We start from the raw sequence: 19,074 nt of genomic DNA on the forward strand, positions 1-19,074 counted from the left end.
TTACTGAACGTGGAATGGCTTTGGAAATTAGTTTTTGCTGTAGACTTGATAATGTTTCTTAATGAGTTCAGCCTAAAATTACAAGGCAAAACAGTGCTTATGTGCAAAACTCATAATTCAGTAAAAGTTGATTCAAAAACAATTAGCATTGTTTGAATCACATGTCAAGCTGCTGGTACAGTGGATAGAGTGCCAGTACTGGAGTCAGAAAGACTCTTCTTCCTGAGTTGAAATCTGGCTTCAGACACCAGCTGTGTGACCTTGGATAAGTCACTTAACCTTGTTTGCCTGAGTTTCCTCATCTGTCAAATGAACTGGAGAAGGAAATGGCAAACCACTCCAGTATCTTTGCCAAGAAAACCCCAAACATGGTGTTGAAGAGTTGGATACAACTCAACATGCTGTTAGAAGTTCAAACAAGAAATGAGATCTTCATTCCCAAACAAATTTGCAGTGGATATATTTTCTGAGCTCAAACTACGGTTCTATCAAGTGTTTTTTGGGCCTCAAAACAAGTGCAGAAGAATTATCCAGATTTCAAAATCTATGAAACTGAACAACTGAGAAGTTTTTACTTGTCCTTTAATTGGAAGTGATTAAGCTGTATTGTAGTGACATGCTAAAAGACAAATATCCAGAGAAGAATAGTAGAATTCTATAAATACTTTTCAAGTGATGAATGTGCTCATTTAAAATAACATACTCATATATTGATATCAGTATTTGGCAGTATCTATCTATATGAAAAGACATTTTTCAAAGGTAAAAATCTTCTAAAAGAATTTACAAAAAATGTAAAATCTCATTACAGAGAAGCATTCATTTGCAATCAGATTTGAGAATAGGAAAGATTTAATTTTGAACCACAATTAAGTCAAATATTATCTCCTCTAAAAGAATTGCATCCTTCTTATTAGTAGAACAATATTATAAAAATTGTATTCAATTACTATTATTATATTTTTATTTTTATCAATAAAATTGTGATTTTTTTCTCTCTTGTTATATAAGCACCTACATACTATATCCTCAATTTTGTCTCTTGGTCCACAAATCTTAAGATATTTACTGTTTGGCCTTTCACAGAAAAAACTTGCTGATATATAGAATCAATACATGAAGAATAAATGGAAGGGAACCAAGTACAAGTAATTGGGGAGCTAGGGCCTAAGCAGTTGGGGATGGAGAGATCAGGAGAAGGACATTGTGCTGAAACCAGTGCTTGAGTTGCTTCTTGAAGAAAGGGAGGGGCTCTCTGAGGGGGAGGTGGGAGGCGAGAGCAGTCTAGGCATGGTCATCCTGTGCAAAGACACAGGGCAAGATGGTGGGGGTCACCTGTGAGGAACAGAGAGAAGGCCAGTTTGGCTAAAATATAATGAGACTGGAAAGATAGGTTGGGGCCAGGTTGTGAAGGGCCTTGAATGCAAAACAAGTTTATATTTGATCCTAGAACTGGATAATAGTGAGTTGGGAAGTGGTGTAGTCAGATCTGTGCTTTAAGATCATTGTGGCAGCCCTGTGGAGTGTGGATTGGAGGGGGGTGAGACTCGAGGCAAGAAGACCACTTAGGAGTCCATTTGAATAGGCACAGCAAGAGGGGGTGAGGGCCGGGAATCAGATGATAGCTGTGTCAGTCGAGAGGAGTCAGAAACCATCAGCTCTGCCAGCTGGCTAGCTATGTTAGGTGAGAGAGAATGAGGAATCCAGACTACTGACATGGTTATGAACCTGGGGTGGAGCCCCTGATAGAAATGGTGAAGGTTGGGGCAGAATATGACAAGTTCTGATCTGGACACGTCAGTTGTAGATGCCCACGGCCTATCTGGTTTGAAGTGTTTAATAAGCAGTTAGTGATGTGGGATTGGAGCTTAGGAAAGAGAATACGGTTGGATATACAGATCTGGGATCATCTGAATATATAATTAAACCCCTCAAGCCAAGTGAGAGAGAAAGAGAGAGAGGGTCCAGAACAGAGCTTTGAGGTATAGCCACAGTTAGTGGGCAGGACAGGATGTGAATGATGACCCAGCAAAGGAAACTAAGAAGTGATCAGATAGATAGGAGGAAGAACAGGAGAGAGGTAAAATGCCCAGAGTGAGGACTTTTCCTAGAGGAATGCATCTTCAATAGTATCAAATGCAGCAGAGAGGCCAAGAAGGATGAGGACCAATAAAAGACCATCCGATTGGCCTACAACATCTTGACAAGGAGTCAATCCTTCAGCACCCGCCTGAAAACCTTCAGGATAGGGGATGAGGAGAAATATAGGACATTAGCTTCAGGGTATTTTAAGGTCTATAGGTAGCTAGGCAGCACAGTGGATAGAGCACTGGGCTTGGAATCAGGAAGACTCATCTTCATGAGCTCAAATCTGACCTCAGACACTTAGTAGTAGTGTGACCTAAGCAAGCCCCTTAATTCTGCTTACCTCAGTTTCCTCATCTGTAAAATGAACTAGGAAAGGAAATGGCAAACCATTCCAGTATCTTTGTCAAATAGGGTAATGAAGAGTCAGACACAACTGAACAACAGCAAAAAGAAAAAGGTAAGGTCCATTACTGAAGGATGGAAGAGGGGGAAGGAAGGCAGGAGGGAATGAATCAATTGATGGAAAGAGAAGAGTCCACAGCTAGAAGGTATCTGAGGTGGGATTCCTGACTCCAAGACCAAGTCTATCCTCATCCTTTCATGATGTCCATTGTGTGTTTCTTTTGCCTTCACACCCTTGAATATCACTTCCACGTTCAAGTTGTTTTCTGATCACAGGAGCATGAAGGCATGCACCATGTTTCTTATTTGCATTTTAAGAAATGTCCCTCATGTTGAATGGAAAATGTTGGTCAACTCGAGCATTTATTTGACATTTATTTTGCCTTTGCTAGGAAGCAAGCACGCAGATTTCACTTCATAGGTTTCCTCACTGAAGGCAGGACAAAATTAATCATGAGCCATTCACCATGCCCAAGTCAAGAAGAGTTCAGAGGTTAAAGCATTTATGCTGGGATAGTGTCACCATTCCCCAAGATCTCCCATACAAGAACCCCAGGGCTCAGGGGGAATTTGAGAATTCTGGGATGACAGGGAAAATGATGAAGAGAAACCTTTTCTGAAAAGTATGACACAGGGATGAAAAGGAAAATGTCATTTGACAAGATAAAAGAAGGTAACCCAAGGAGACAGGGTCCAAAAAAAAACCTCCTCTGAGAATTAGAACTTGGGGGTTGTGCTCTTTGTGAGTAGGATGGCCACAGTAAAAACAGGGGTGCTGTGGGGGAGGGAACCAAACAAAACAGTCAAATATTGGCCAGTTGGAAACCCTCTTTATGAGAAATTTTGATATAAGAAGGACAAATAAAAGCCATGATGAGAAGAGGAAAAGGCATTTTAGCAAAGGCAACTGAATAAACAATGAATGAAATGGTTTTATATTATGGAAGTGTACTTCCAGGTGTTCATATGTTTACACAATTCTCTTTTTTAGGTGATCTTACTCTAAAGAGTCTTCTCCCTCCTGAAATTTTCCTATAGCACTTGGGGTGAACCTCATCTTTGCCTCCAGTCATCTACCTTGTAATTATGCCAGTCATCTACTTTAATTATGTAATTATCTTCATTTTATGTCCCCCTAGGTCCATGCTCTCCTAATAGAATCCAAGCCCCTTGAAGGCAGGAACTCTCTTTAAAAGTCTCATCTCCTTTCCCTCGTCTCAAACTTAACAAATGTTTAAAGGATAGAACGCAACATTGATTTGAGTGTCAACTCAAGCATATCCTCTTGTGAGTGGCCTTCAAGGAGTCTTCCTGAGGGAGAAGCTTTGCAGGATAAAACAGTGCCCCGTTAGAGCTTACAGAACTACGGATTTGATGATCTTCATTTCCAAGGTCTCGAGTCTTAACTATTGCTTTTCTTGCTTTCTCTGTCTTTGGGAAAGGTGAGAGTGGCCGAGCTTTAAAGATCTGGGCTGGAGTCCGATACGTGCAGCTGCCGGCTTTCTCGAATTTCAGTTTTTTCAAGGTGATTGGAGATACTGAGGTGAAACCGATCCAAACTCCCTTGTAAGTCATGGATAGAATTGCCATCCCCTTCTGTCTGTCCCCCACTGGGGTAAAGAGTAAGTTTGTGTAAGGCATTCTGTTCTGTTTACCACGTTAGGCCTTCTGGGCTTCCAAGAGCCCCCTTTCCCTATCAGAGTTCGGATCTGATTAGAAAGTGAGTTCACAGACTTCTCAAATTCCTGCTCCTGAATTTATGCAGGAATCTGGTCTTTTTTTTAGTCTTCTTTTGTCATAAGCATGCAAAGCCCTCTCAGGAATGTCAAATTACCACCACCATGTTGAATTCACTTATAGAGTCTTAGAAAGTAGAAAAAGGAAAGTTAGAAAACCCCAGTATTTGAAAACCTTAGCACCAGAATGTTCTGTGGTCAATTGTCAGGGAGAAAGCAGATCAAAACTAGTTAGTTGCTCCTTTAATCTTTTTTTTTTTTCCATAGGATTTTCTTAATTGTCATGAATATTCCTAGGGTTTAGCATTCAGGAAGGTGGTGTTTGTCAGCCCCTAATGATTCCTGTAGATGCGTTATTCTTTACTTCTTAGCTGGTGGTTTTTGGGGTTTTTTTTAATCTTCAAAGCTCTCTCTTTTTTTAAAGTAAATATTAACTGAAGCGGAGATCTCGATTGAGGGATTTATCTGAGGTCAGATGGCTTGTTCATTTCAAAGAGAAGGTTAGCCTTCCTAACTCCCTGTCTACCAATTTTGTGCTGATGTCACTAGTTCACAATCTCTTTGGAGAGTAAAGTGGAACATAAGTGATGAGTTTCCATTTTCCTAGTTCTGATCACTGTGTGATCAAAGTTAAGACTACTTTGAAAATTCCTTACATACTGTGACTTTCCTCCAGTTGAGTTAGTGCTGAGTTCATTTCGAGAATCTTAATTCTCTGTGAGATTCTCAGAAGTAGAGGTGGCACAGCAGAGTGAGAAAGGCTCTGGATTTGCCATCAAGAAGGAGCAGGGTTCAGATACCAGCCTTTGATGCCTCCTCAGTGTGTGACCTTGGTAGGTCAGTTCATCTTGAGGGCCTCAGTTTCTTTATCTGTAAATTAGGAGCAACAGTACTTCCAGTGTCCACTTCAAGGGATCCTTGTGAGTTAACTGCTTTGGAAACCTTGATGTGCTGTAAGTTATTATGGGGCAGCTAGGTAGCACAGTGGATCAAGCACTGGCCCTGGATTCAGGAGGACCTGAGTTCAAATCTGGCCTCAGACACTTGATACTTACTAGCTGTGTGACCCTGGACAAGTCACTTAACCCTCATTGCCTCACCAAAAAAAAAAAAGAAGAAGTAAGTTATTATTATTATTATTATTATTATTTTCTATTTTTTCAAAGGTCTTTCAACATCAACTACATGTACATGTTGACTCCCTTAATGGAATTTAAGCTCTTGGAGGACAAGGATGGTTCCCTTTTGGCCTACCACAGGGCCTGGCACAGAAGAGGTGCTCAGTAATTGTTGGTTGACTGATTGATCAATATGGTTCAGATTGTTACTGATAAGAACTTTTGCTGCTTATTGAGAAGTAACCAGTCTTCTGTGATTTCAAGCAGCTGAATTTAAGAGTTGTAGGGGGGACAGTTAGGTGGCACAGTGGATAAAGCACCAGCCCTGGATTCAGGAGGACCTGAGTTCAAATCCACCCTCAGACACTTGACACTTAGTAGCTGTGTGACCCTGGGCAAGTCACTTAACCCTCATTGCCCTGTAAAAAAAAAGAAGAGTTGTAGGGAACCTCACCAGCCATCTATGAAGTCTTAGAGACTTCACTGGGTATGAGAGAAGGTTTCCTCTCCAATGTATCTTACCAGTGGTCATCCAACCTCTGCCTAAAGCCCTGGAGCTTACTGGACAGCCAGGGAAGATTAGCACCTCTGGTGGGAAGGGGGGGCTGAGCCCTTTGGGGGAGTGCTCATCCACCTTTGGGGTCTACCTAGCACCCAACTCTCACCTGTGACTCCAAGCATGCCACACCCCAGTAAGCCATCTCAGCAGATGGACTAACCCAGGTTGAGGGTAATGTGAGTTAAAGGGGTGTCTGCCCCAAGCACATGAAGACTACCTCACTCAGAATGGGGGAATGAGAACAATTTGTTCCAAAGGCCATGAAAGCAGTTGAAACAGGTGCTATGGAGGGCTTGGAGCTTGGTTAGACATTGAAGACTTCATGCTAGTCATCCTCACTTTTGTCTTGCCACTGGGCGTTGACAACGCTGGAAGAGAGAGTGAGGCTGACAACTTTGTGCAGCTCTGCCTCATTTCAGCCCACTTTCCAGTGAGTCAAGACATCATCAGTGGTGTCATTGGTCTGCTCTGAAAACAAAGGACTAACAGAGACCATAGCTCCAGTCATTTGGAAGGATAGCCTAAATCGGATTCTTTGCAATTTCTACCCATTATTACAAGTTCTGATCTTTGGGGCCAAGCAGAATAAGCAGATTCTTTCTTCCATGTGATAGCCATGAAATGAATGAAGACAGCTATAGATAATATAATAATGTTACCTCCTAAGTCTCCTCCTCCTCTTCCTCTTCCTTTTCCTTCTCCTTCTTCCTCTTTTTCTCCTTCTCCTCTTCCCCTTTCTCCCCCTACTTCTCCTCCTTTTCTCCTTCCCTTTCCCCTTCCTCTTCCTCTCCTCCCTCCTTCCTCTTCCCTCTTCTTTCCCCCATTTTACAGATGAGGAAACTGAGGCAGAGGTTAACTGACTTGCCCAGGGTCACACAACTAGTAAGTGTCTGAGGCAAGATTTGAACTCATATCTTCCTGACTCTGGGCCCAGCACTCTATTCATTGTACCACCTTGATAAATATCCCTGGTTCCTCCTATGGCATGAAACTAAGGCTCTAACCTAATTTAAATCTTCCCTCTTGTCTCCTCTTGATTTTTCAGAGCAGCAGCAGAGACCTCCCCACCTGTCAATGCTAGAAATTCATTTGTTTTAGAAAGTCCATTGTAGAGGCCATTAACTCACAGAGCCACCTGATTCCAGCCTGCTAGTAGGATCTAGTAGAATAAAATATTCAAAGGCAGGAGATAAAGGGCTTGAAATGCAGGGTCTGAGAACCCCAGTCTGAGAATTATTATCTTAGGTTCTTTGTATACTTATAATAAACCAATATATTGCAGTAATTTAAGTCGTAAGCCACCGATTATGGAAAACAGTGCTCAGATGTACACTTTTAAATAGTGTTTTGTTGTTATCATTGTTGGTGGGTCTCCTCCTCTCTCCAGGGCTGCAAGTGCAGGGGCTGCTTGTAGTCTTGGCCCCACCACTGATGGGCTCACAAAGTTGGGCCTACTCTATTTCTCACCTAGGCCAGTTATGCCCTCCTGGGGCAGCCTGGTGGCCCTCCACACCCACAGGCTCACCATGCTGGTGCTGGACTCAGGATAGACACCCCATCAGCTTTCGTCCCACTGCAGCTCAAAACTCCCAAACTCCTGTGATTCCCTGATCTCAGCAGCGGGGACTACAGACACACACCACCACACCGGGCTTTAAAACAGTTTTTAAAGCAGTTTTTTCTAAGGTTGATGATTGACCTCATTACCCCATGGTTGACTGACAGGGGAGCAATTCTGTTGGCTCCAATGGCTTATGAAGGATTCCTTGTAAGGAGTGGAGGGAGAGGTGGTGGCTTTGTGTTGAAATTGATGAAATTGAGAAGTCCCTAGATTCCTGAAGAGGAAGGAAAAAAAAGAAGAATGCATGGACCATCTTCTATAAATGTAGAGTCACAATCTACAGCAGAGACCATGAGGGGAACACCCCTCAAGATTGGGCTCTTTATCACTCTTTGCTATTGATCAGGGAAATCAGCATCGTGCAATTCAATTCCACAAATACTTATTAAAATTTAATTTACTATTATGTGGTAATAGTAATGCCTGTTATTGGCACAGTGCCTTACAATTTATAAAGCATTTTGACATACACTATCCTGTGCCTGTTTGCTTTGGATTCAATGACCTCGGAGATCTCTTTGGACCTTGTGAGGGAGGTAGGGCAGGATTGGTCATATTCATTCTACAGATGAGGAAACTGAGGCTCCTCTTCGCCAAGAAAAGACAGAGCTGGGACCAGAACCCAGGCTTCTGAAGTCCCTGTTCAGTCTTCTTTCCCCTTCTCTCCATAATGTCTGAGTGAAGCAGCTTAGTTAGAGGGGAGGAGACATTGAAGCCCGGGGATCAGGGTTAACCAGCTGGCAGGCAAAGTCCTCCAGTCTAGTGAATTCCAGCTTGTCCAAATGTCTGAGCCCCCTTTTTTTCTGTTTCAAGCCCAGAAGATGTTATAGCATCATCACAAGTCACACATTCTAACTGGATGCTGTTATGAACACCCTAATGTGTCTCTGCACCTCGAGTAAAGTGTCAAACCTTTTTTTTTTTTTTTTTGGCAGTGGATTTGAGTGCATTACCTATCCTTTGATGCTTCCTGTGTCTGAAAGGCCAGAGCTGGAAGCTTCCAAATCAGAATGTCCTGAAGATACCCCATGCCTCCCAAAGGAAGATTTGGAACCAGAATCCCTACTGGAATCCCTATTGTATCGTGCAAGAGACGACTCTGAAGACCTGGATGGTAAGTAGAGACCGTGGCTTAGTCAACTACTTGTCCTTTTTAATACCTCTTAAATAAAATGTGTCTTCTAACAAATCATTGGCATACTTTTGGGTGCAGATGTTGGAATTTCCAAACACCACGGCTGTTTCCTTCCCTATCACCCTCTACTTTGTGGTACATCAGTGATGATCTCTGGAGGATAATATGGGTGGGAGCCATTGGTGTGTTCGGCTCCCTTAGCTCTAAATACTTCCTCATGCAATCCCTAATTCATATAATGATGGAGCTGGAAGGACTCTCTTGGCTCTGAGCTAAGAGGGAGGGAACTGGTTATTGTGGCAAGAGCATTGGGCGAGGAGTCAGAGGACCTGCATTTGGATTCCAGCTCTGTTGTTTCCTATCTTTGTGACTCTGAGCAAGGTACCTCTCTGGGCCTCAGTTCCCTTATCTGTAAAATGAGGATATGGGATTAAATGGTGTCTAAGAGCTCTTTTAGCTCTAAATCTTGGGGTTAGCCTGCCATGCTCCCATTGTACTCTGCCCACCGCCATCTTCTTTCTGGTCCTCAAATCTGCCTCAGCCTCCCAGACCCATTATAACCTCTTCAGTGCTCTGAATGTTTGGGGGGGAGGGGGAAGAATGTGGGATGCTTTATTACGCTGATTTCTATCTGTGAGACAATTACGGATTTCACTAGGGGACCATAAAGAAGTAATGGAACAGCTTCAAGTACTCGTGAAAGGAAGTAGGATGACATTCCGGTTCATTTGTCCCATTCTGAACATTAATCAGCTTGCTGCTGCCTTCTTTTCCAAAGAAGTAGAAACTAGTACATGAAGAATACTGGTTTTTGAAAGTTCTTTCAATAGATAGACAGATAGACCAGACTAAATAGACTGATAGACAAACAGACAGGATAGATAGATAGATAGAGATATATACAGATTAGATAGACAGGATAGATAGACAGGATAGAATAATGGATAGATGGATGGACGGATGGATGGAGAGATGGACAGACAGACAGACTATAGTTATCACTTCCATTTCGTGACTTTCGCCATTGCAGTTCTGATATATCGTGGATTGGCATAAGAAGTTAAATGGGAATTTGGGGGGAGTTTTGCAGAAGCTGCAGCTGACACACAAAAGCCAGCAGATGACATAGGAAAAGTTTAGAAAACTCAGAAATGCATAAGGTAGATGTATAGTATTGTATAATATCAACATATTTTGTCTTTTAGTACCTTAATAATTCAGACTTCTTCTCTCGTATAGAGGAAGGGCCAAGACATTTTATGCACGTTTTCCAGATGGAGAAGGCCCCGGTGATGTGGAAGGGATAACTTTAGGTAGATAGCTGTGGTTACACCTGGAATTCAATTGTCTAGGAAACTACCCCCAAAGAACCTCTTTCTCCTAACACTCAGTAGCCATGATCTTCAATGGATAATGGTAGAGAGTTACCCAAGGTACCGAGAGACTGGCCAAGGTGCTTAGGGTCTCCTGGCTAAGATAGGGATATATCAGATAAGGGACCTGAATCCAGGTCTTCCTGGTTTTGAAGCCAGCTTTCTATCTATTCCACTGCATTCTTAGAATGATTTTTAAAGAGAAATTCTGTAAATGCATAAATAACTTTTTGAGTGAATCTGTTAAATTCATTTATTTTGTCCCATGATTTTGTAAATTGCCCACAACCTACTAGGATAACAAAAGAGATTTTCCTTTTATTGTGTAAGCACCAAGCCCTCAGTTGTTTTACCAGTGTGAACCCATGATTTAACCCCCCCCCAAAGTAAAATTAGTGTTAATAATAACTGAAATTTGGCCACAGAGAAGAGGTATGAGAAGCTCCTTCTCCCTATCTCTCCAGAGGTTGGAGGTTCATGGGTACAGAATGCTGCAGATTTTTTTTTTTCAATGAATTGACCAGTTTTGCTGATTGTTTTTCTTCTCTTCTTTTTCTTTTCTTAAAAAGAAGTTCTTTGTTATAAATGATAGAACCATGAGGCCCTTTGGAACAGGGAATGTTTTTTACCTTTCTTTGGATCCCTGTGCTTAGCACAGTGTCTGGCACATAGTGTTTGTGGTCCGGTTGTTTCAGTCAGGCCTGAACTCTTTGTGGCCCCTTTTGAGGTTTTCTTGGCAAAGATACTGGAGTAGTTTGCCATATCTTCTCCAGCTCATTTTACAGATGAGAAAACTGAGGCAAACAGGGTGAAGTGACTTGTCCAGGGTCACACAGCTAGTAAGTATCTGAGGCTGGATTTGAACTCTGGTGTTCCTGACTCCAGGCCTATCGCTCTATCCACTACTTAATAAATGTTAGTTGATTGACTGAATTAATGAATGAGAAGAGGTTGAGTGATGGACATAGGGAAATCTGAAAACAAAATATATCAATAAAATTTGATAGAAAAAATATAAAATTAATTTCCTATACTGCACCATTCCATTGTATACAAAGTCCACTGCGAAAACTGCATTTCCTGTGTTAAAGGAACTATCACTTGGAGAAATTAAATTGTTTCAACCATGGAAGGAAGGGTACTGTGAACTTCAATGCCTCCCTCAGTGGCAACCAAGGGGAGCCCGTGGCAAGCCCACAGGCTCAGGGCCTGCAGGAAGGGTGGACTGTGGGCAAAAACACTGAAAATCTATCCTAAAAACACCATCCTTATTCACTCCCTGTCATCAATGGCCCCTGATTACAACATGGGGAAATTACTAAAATGTTGACATTCTTATGTGGTTGAAAGCCATAGACATCTCCAGGAGAGACAGGGCCTTCCTTCATTCATATAGCTTTCCTTTATGTGGCACTTCAAGGTCTGCATATATTTTACACACGTTATCTCATTTGATCCTCACAACTATTTGGGAGGTAGGTGCAATTATTATCCCATTTTACAGGTAAGGAAGCTGAAGCAGACAGAGATTAAGTGACTTTTGCAGGACCATAGAGGTAATAAGTGTCAGAGGCAGGATTCAAACCCAGGCCCTCCTGATTGTAAAACCTGGGTTTTTTTCTAATATGCTACACCATTGGCCACAAATTTGTAATAAACCCCCACAATGCCTGGGGCAAGTCCTGGGCTGGGATGAGGGATGACACCACTACACGGGGCCTAAGACCAACCTGAAGAGAACAGAGTCTGTAGCACCAGAGGACCAGCTCTCCACGTCCCCTGAGTCCCTGACCCCAGACTCCACGGTGCCAGTTATTACTTGGCTCCAGTTCACTGAGTCACAGTTCAGAGTTGGAAGGACTTCAGAGGCTGCAGAGTCCAACCTGCCTCTAACCAAAATCCTGTGCTGCAGCATCATTGACAGGTACCTCTTACCAGCCTCTGCTCCAAGGCCTTCTGGTGGAGGGGAACAACTGGGACTGGGAGGAAAGCCACCCCTCCAGAGCCCCTTCCGTTTGTCCATAGCTCTAAGCGACGGATGCCTCCGTCTCCCTCGGCAACTCCTCTCCATTGCTTCTGGGACCACACAGAGCAAGTCTCTTCTCCACAGGAAGGCCTCTTAACTTCTTGCACAAAGCGATCCCCCCCCCCCCGCCTCCTCATCTCCGGGCTAAACATCTGCAGCCTCTTCAAGGTGTCCTCCTCTGGGGTGATTTTGTGGCCCATCACCACTCAGGCAGCCCACCTCCAGACGCTCTGCTGTACCCGTTCTGGATTTCCCTCGTTCCTTCTGTCCCTGCCTCTTCCGTGGCTGGATTCACATCTGATCCCTGGTCAGGCTCTCTCAGATTCCTCTTATGGCCCTTCAGGTGCCTCCTCCAGACAAAATCCCAAGGGATGGTCCCATCTTGGCCTGATCAGCCCAGGACCTTGGAGCCTGCTGCACGATGGTATTGGCTGCATCTCTGCTCCTGCTGATCTACCAAGTCAACAAAGATACAAAGAAAAAAAAAGAACAGATTCTAATAAAAGGATATGATATGTAGCACTAGCCCTGGAATCAGGAGGACCTGAGTTCAAATCCGACCTCAGGCACTTGACACTTACTAGCTGTGTGACCCTGGGCAAGTCACTTAACCCCAATTGCTTCACCAAAAAAACTAAAACAAAACAAAACAAAAACAAAAATGGATATCATGTGCACAAATAACTGCAACATGACTTACATTATGCAGTCCAAAATATTACAAAAGATTTGAGGAGAGAACAAGGAAGGTTTCATGGAGAGGGCAGCAGGGAAGTTGGGTCTTTTCTCTCCACCTTGTGCCTGTCCCTTTTTACCCTTTTTTTTGGGGGGGGAGCAGGGCAGTGGGGGTTAAGTGACTTGCCCAGGGTCACCTAGCTAGTAAGTGTCAAGTGTCTGAGGCTGGATTTGAACTCAGGTCCTCCTGAATCCAAGGCCGGTGCTTTATCCACTGCACCACCTAGCTGCCCCCGTGCCTGTCCCTTTTAAAATATATATATATATATTTTTTCAGCATTCATTTTTAAAAATTGAGTTTTAAATCCTCTTCCTCACCCACCAAGAAGGCAAGCAATATAGTATCAATTATACATGTGAAGTCATGCAAAACATATTTTCGTATTAGCCACATTGCAAAAATAAAAAAGCAAGAAAAATAAAAGTTAAAAGGGTGCTTCAATTTGCGCTCAGAGTTCATCAGTTCTCTCTGTGGAGACAGATAGCAGTTTTCACCATGGATCCCTTAGAATTTTCTTGGATCATTGTCTTGAGCAGGCTAGCTAAGTCTTTGACTTTTGATCATTGTGTAAGTTGGGTCTTAGAGGGGGAAGTGGGTGATTCTAGTAGGTGGAGTCTTGAGAGGCAGTGGTGACTGATACGTGGAGACTAAGAGTTCAGGATGAAATCAAGGCACAGTCTGAGAGAATAGTTCAGAAAATAACATATATGAAGGTGAAAAGAGTGTGAAATAAGGTTGCAAATGTTAGGGCAGAGCCATATTGTGAAGGGTACTGAAGCAAGCCTGAAGAGTTTAGAAATAAGTAATGGGGAACCACTCGGGATTTTTGAAGACTAACTTGATTAGGAAGGTCACCTTGGTCTTAGTGTTAAGAATGAATTGGAGAGGGGCAGCTAGGTGGTGCAGTGGATAAAACACCGGCCCTGGATTCAGGAGTACCTGAGTTCAAATCCGGCCTCAGACACTTGACACTTACTAGCTGTGTCACCCTGGGCAAGTCACTTAACCCCCATTGCCCTGCAAAAAACAAAAACAAAAACAAAACTAAGTGATGGGCCCTAGGCACAGGAACACAAAAGGAAGACAGTCTCCACCTTGAAGGTGATTACGTCCTACTAGAGAGAGATGACATATTCATGGGACGAGCAAATGCAGGGTCTATCATACAAATAAAAATAGAGTCATTTCCAAAGGTGGACTAACAACCGGACCTCTTGGAGGAGGGGACACCTGAGTTGAGCCTAAGCAGCAGAAGTGAGATGGGAAAGCATTCCAGGTGAGGAAAATAGCTTGTAGAGAGGCATGGAAATAGGAAATGGAATCAGTCCCACCTCCAAGAAGGGGAAAAGCAAGTTGGCTAGTTTGTCCAAGTGTAGAACGTATTATGTAATCAGCCCACAAAAATTGGCTGGTGCCATATTGGGAAAGTCTTAAAATGCCAAACAGAGGAGCCACTGATGTTTTCTGACCAGGAGGGTAGCATAGTCAGACCTGTGCTTGATTAATACCAGTCTTCCTTGTACTATCTTTATTTGTAAACATGATGTACATGTGATATCTCTGCAATAGACTATAAACTCCTTGAGGGCAGGGACTATTTAATTTATGTCTTTGCATTCCCAGTGTATGCTTCATAAATTTCCGTTGAATGAAATTACTGTAGGATGTGGGAGACAGAGACAGACAGAGACAGAGAAAGGAAGGGAAGGAGACAGAGGGGGGAGAGAGAGAGAGAGAGAGAGAGAGAGAGAGAGAGAGAGAGAGAGAGAGAGAGAGAGAGAGAGAGAGAGAGAAGATGATGATTTTTATCAAATAAATGGGAAAATCAGGAAGCAGGAAGATTTAGAGTGAAGGGTGATGAGTTGTTTTGGAGTGTTAAGTGCAGTGTTATCAATACATTTCTGTGCAGAGAACCAGCATGTAGTTTAAAATTCAGGACAGGGACCTTCAGGGGGCTTAAGGCTGGAGCCGTAGAGTTGGGAGTCATCTGCATGTAGATGATACTCTGTGTCATTTAGACACTTTTCAAATTTAGTTTTTAAGGATGTAATATTTCTTTGTACATTGATATCTTCTGTTTTTAAATAGCCTTCCTTTCCGTGTATATGCCCCTTCTCATTCCCCTCCCAGAGAGTCTTCTGCTATGATGAAGAAAACAAAAGAAAGAAGAAAGGGGGGTGGGGGAAGGAGAGAAGTGGTTCTGCAAAACTTCCAAACACATTAGCTGAAGCCGGTGGCATCCAGGGGATTCCATCTCTGATAAAGAGAGGACAATACATTTTCTCATTTCTTCTTTGGGACTCAACGTAGTCATAATTATTGTTCAATTTCTTTTTTTGGTAATTGTCCTTTCCATTTCCATTGATACAGTCCTTGTGTCATTTGTTTCCTTGGATTTGCTTTCTTCATCGCATCGATTCATACAAATCTTCTTACGCTTCTCTGCATTCTTCATGGTCACCATTCCCCCACCCCCTGCAGGGCAATGAGGGTTAAGTGACTTGCCCAGGGTCACACAGCTAGTAAGTGTCAAGTGTCTGAGGCCGAATTTGAATTCAGGTCCTCCTGACTCCAGGGCCAGTGCTTTATCCACTGCAGCGCCACCTAGATGCCCCCTAACAGTCACCATTTCTTGCAGTTCTGTAATATCTCATTACATTCATTACATCTTAGGGCATATACCTAACAGTGTGGTTTCTGAGACAAAGGGTATGGCATAATTCAGGCACTTTCTTAGTATAATTGTCCATTGTTTTCCAGAATAATTTGACCAATTTACAGTCCCACCAATGATATAATAGTGTGCATGTCCTAACACTATTTTCATCTTTATTTGAAGTCTGAAAGTTATCCCCCCTTCAATCCTTCCCCCCGCCCCCATTATTTTCCTTGAGACTCTAGATCTTTTCTTCATTCAAGTGAATTTTCTTATTCTTTTGTCTAGCTCCATAAAGTATCCCTTTGGTAATTTTATTACCATAGCTCTAAATCTGTATATTAATTTAGGTAGTATATTCTTTTTTAATTATTATATTCGCGTGGCCCATTAACATTGAATCTCTCTCCGATTATTTCAGTCATACTTTATTTTTTGAGGAATGTTTCTTATGGACTCTGAGTCATTTTATATATTTTGTAATATTTCTATTTCTATTAATTCCTCTTGGATTTGGCTTCATTCTCATCTTACTACTTTGTCGAAGCTGTTGTCTCTATTAATTTTTCTAATGACTCTGTGGAATTCTTCAAGTAAATCATGTTACCAGTAGAAATATTTTTTCCTCTTTACATATATTTATGGTTTTATTTTTTTCTTATTCTATTGCTAACATTTCTAGAACTATGTCATTTTTGAATAAAGGAAGAGCACAACTTTGCTTTACTCATCTATTTATTAGAAAACATCTAGCATATCCCATTGCAAATAATGCCCGCTTTGGGATATATATGTGTGTGTCTATGTATGTATGTAAATATCTTATACACACATATATATTTACATACACACATACAAACATATATGTATATGTATGTAGGTATATATATATATATATATATATATATACACTTTATCTTCTTTAAAATAGCCCTTCTTTTGTAGGGTTTTTAGCCTAAATTATTGTAGTTTGTCGACAACTTTTTCTGCAACTATTAATAGAATCATAACATTGGGATGTTTATTTTCATAGGATTATATTGTTTTCCTATTGTTGAACCATCTTTGTATCCTTAGTATAAATCCGATTTGATCAGAATGAATATATTTTTCGGATCCATAGCCATAGTCTTTTTACTAGTATTTAATTTTAAATTTTTGGATTGATATTCATTACTGATATTTGTGTATAGTTCTCTTGCTTTGCTCTTTATCTTTCTCCAGTTTAGATATTAGGACTATAATTATCTCATAAAAAGAGTTTGTTAAAGTGTTTTCTTTCTCAATTTTGAGACTAACTTAGGTAGTATAAACATTAATTATCTTGAAATGTTATTGTTTGCCATTTAAATCCCCTCACAATCTAGCTCTGTGACACAGTGGCACAGTGGCACAGTGGCACAGTGGATAGAGCTCCAAGCCTGGTGTCAAGAAGACCTAAGTTTATTTATTTATTTATTTTTAATTTTTTTTAGCGAGGCAATTGGGGTTAAGTGACTTGCCCAGGGTCACACAGCTAGTAAGTGTTAAGTGTCTGAGGCCGGATTTGAACTCAGGTACTCCTGACTCCAGGGCCGATGCTCTATCCACTGCGCCACCTAGCTGCCCCAAGACCTAAGTTTAAATCAGGCATTAGATACTTAGTAGCTAAGTGACCCTGGGCAAGTCATTTCCCCCCATTTACTTCAGTTTCCTCATCTGCAAAATGAGCTGGAGAAGGAAATGGCAAACCACTCCAGTGTCTTAGTCAGACAGGACTGAAAACAACTGAACAACATCAATCAAGCTCCAGCCTCTTTTTCCTGATTTATTTTACATTTTTGTCTTTCACTCAGTCTCTGTTCCCATCAAGTTACTACTTTCTGTTTCCCTTGTATAATATCCCATCCGCATGCCTTTACAAAGGACGTACCCATGTCTAGAACACGCTCTCTCCTCATCATTGCCTCAAAGAATCCCCAGCTCCCTGCACAAGCCTATTCCAATCCCCAGAGTGGCCAGTTCTCTCTCCCTCCCCTGGAAATTACTTTTACTTACTTTGCATATACTTTATTTATCTGTATACATGCTGCCCATCATCCCTGTACAATATGAGTTCCTTGAGGGGAGCAAGTGCTTTGTTTGTTTGTTTTGGTATCTTCAATACTTGGTACATTATAGGAGATGGGGTGGGGGGTAGGAGGTGGTGGGAGGGAGAGGCCTCAGGCTGTTATGTCATTGATAAAAGGAGATGCAGAGTGAAGTGCAGTGACCCCTCATTTGTCTCTGGCGTTGTCTGGGGCACTGAGGGGTCAAGTGCCTTGTCCAGGGTCAGCTGTGCAGCATGTGTCACAGGAAGGACTTTTAACCCAGGCAGTCCTGCCCCTCAGGATGTCCAGGAAGGACCCAATGAACGCTTGTGGGCTGGATGGGCCCCAGCGCATGTGTTTGATTTCCGAAGGAGAGAGTTTGAAGGCTGAGACATGGCCTTGGGAAATGCCCATGCCGAAGGACTGGCAGGAGGAGGGAGACAAACAAGGAGCAGACAGAGGTCAGCGGGTGACCAGGAGACGTCAGAAAAGGTGACAGTGTCAAGGAGGGCAGGGCGGACCGAGGTCAAGCCCTCCAGTAAGATCAGGAAGATCAGGCCTAAAAAGGCTCCTTTGGTTTGGCTGTTTGAAAGTTCTTGTTTGTTGATCTGGCAGGTGTCCGATTTAGCCCAGGCTGCAGGGGGTTAAATTTGTGATCCAGGGCTGCCCCTGGAGCCCAGAGAACCTGGGTTCAAATCCTGCTCCTGCCGCCAGTTATGTGACCACAGGCACGTTGCTAGGGAGTACCCACCTCCCAAGGCATCAGATGGGGCGGTACAGTCAAGTGCTTCACAAACTCTAAAGCGTTGCACACGTGTTCCAAATTAATAGTATTGATGGAGAAGGTGATGAGAAACCCAGGGGGAGGGGCAGTCATGCAGGCTACTCCTTCTCGAAGTGTGCCTCCTGAATGTCCACCCCCCCCCCTTGGTGCCCACACTGAGGCCGAGTGATGTCCTGGGAAGAGCACCAGCCCGAGGGGTGGGGGAGACCCTGCTGCTGCTCCAGCTCTGCGGTTACCTCGTGGGCCCGGCTAGTCCATGGACTAGGTCTGAATTTTCTCTGTTCCATGAGAGGTGGGATTGAATGGTCTTTTGAGTTCCCTTTTAGCTCGGACAGTCTGAGTGCAGCCCTTCCGTAAGCTCCTGCTTAGTCCAAGCCCACCGTGGTTTAGTAAATACTTGTATGCTTAGATTATAGATTATAAATTGGAGAAGTCAGGGGCTTTGGATGCTCATGGGATCGTAGGCTTAGAGCTGGAGGGACCTCAGATCATCACCCAGCCCCTTCCTTTTTTGTTTTTGTTTTTGTTTTGTTTTGTTTTGTTGGTGAGGCAATGAGGGTTAAGTGACTTGCTCAGGGTCACACAGCTAGTAAGTGTCAAGTGTCTTAGGTTAGATTTGAACTCAGGTCCTCCTGAATCCAGGGCCAGTGCTTTATCTACTGCAGCGCCACCTAGCTGCCCCCCAGCCCCTTCCTTTTTAAATGTCACAACCAGTGAGGTGCAGGGGAGGAAGCAGAGTTGAGATTTGCTCCACTCAGAGCTCTTCCCACC

At 42.8% G+C, this 19,074-nt stretch overlaps 1 protein-coding gene across 1 annotated transcript in view; it reads left to right on the plus strand.

Moving 5' to 3' along the window:
- The window catches only part of MORN1 (MORN repeat containing 1), a 66,834-nt gene extending 48,687 nt beyond the window's left edge, over nucleotides 1-18,147 (plus strand). The window contains 7 exon segments of the mRNA XM_043993864.1: nucleotides 3,933-4,056; nucleotides 8,460-8,638; nucleotides 11,830-11,956; nucleotides 12,058-12,293; nucleotides 12,402-12,482; nucleotides 17,891-18,011; nucleotides 18,135-18,147. Coding sequence (XP_043849799.1) covers nucleotides 3,933-4,056; nucleotides 8,460-8,638; nucleotides 11,830-11,956; nucleotides 12,058-12,293; nucleotides 12,402-12,482; nucleotides 17,891-18,011; nucleotides 18,135-18,147 — 881 coding nt within the window.
- Nucleotides 18,148-19,074: the final 927 nt, after the last annotated feature.

This window comes from Dromiciops gliroides, chromosome 3 (assembly GCF_019393635.1).
Source record: "Dromiciops gliroides isolate mDroGli1 chromosome 3, mDroGli1.pri, whole genome shotgun sequence".
NCBI lineage: Eukaryota > Metazoa > Chordata > Mammalia > Microbiotheria > Microbiotheriidae > Dromiciops > Dromiciops gliroides.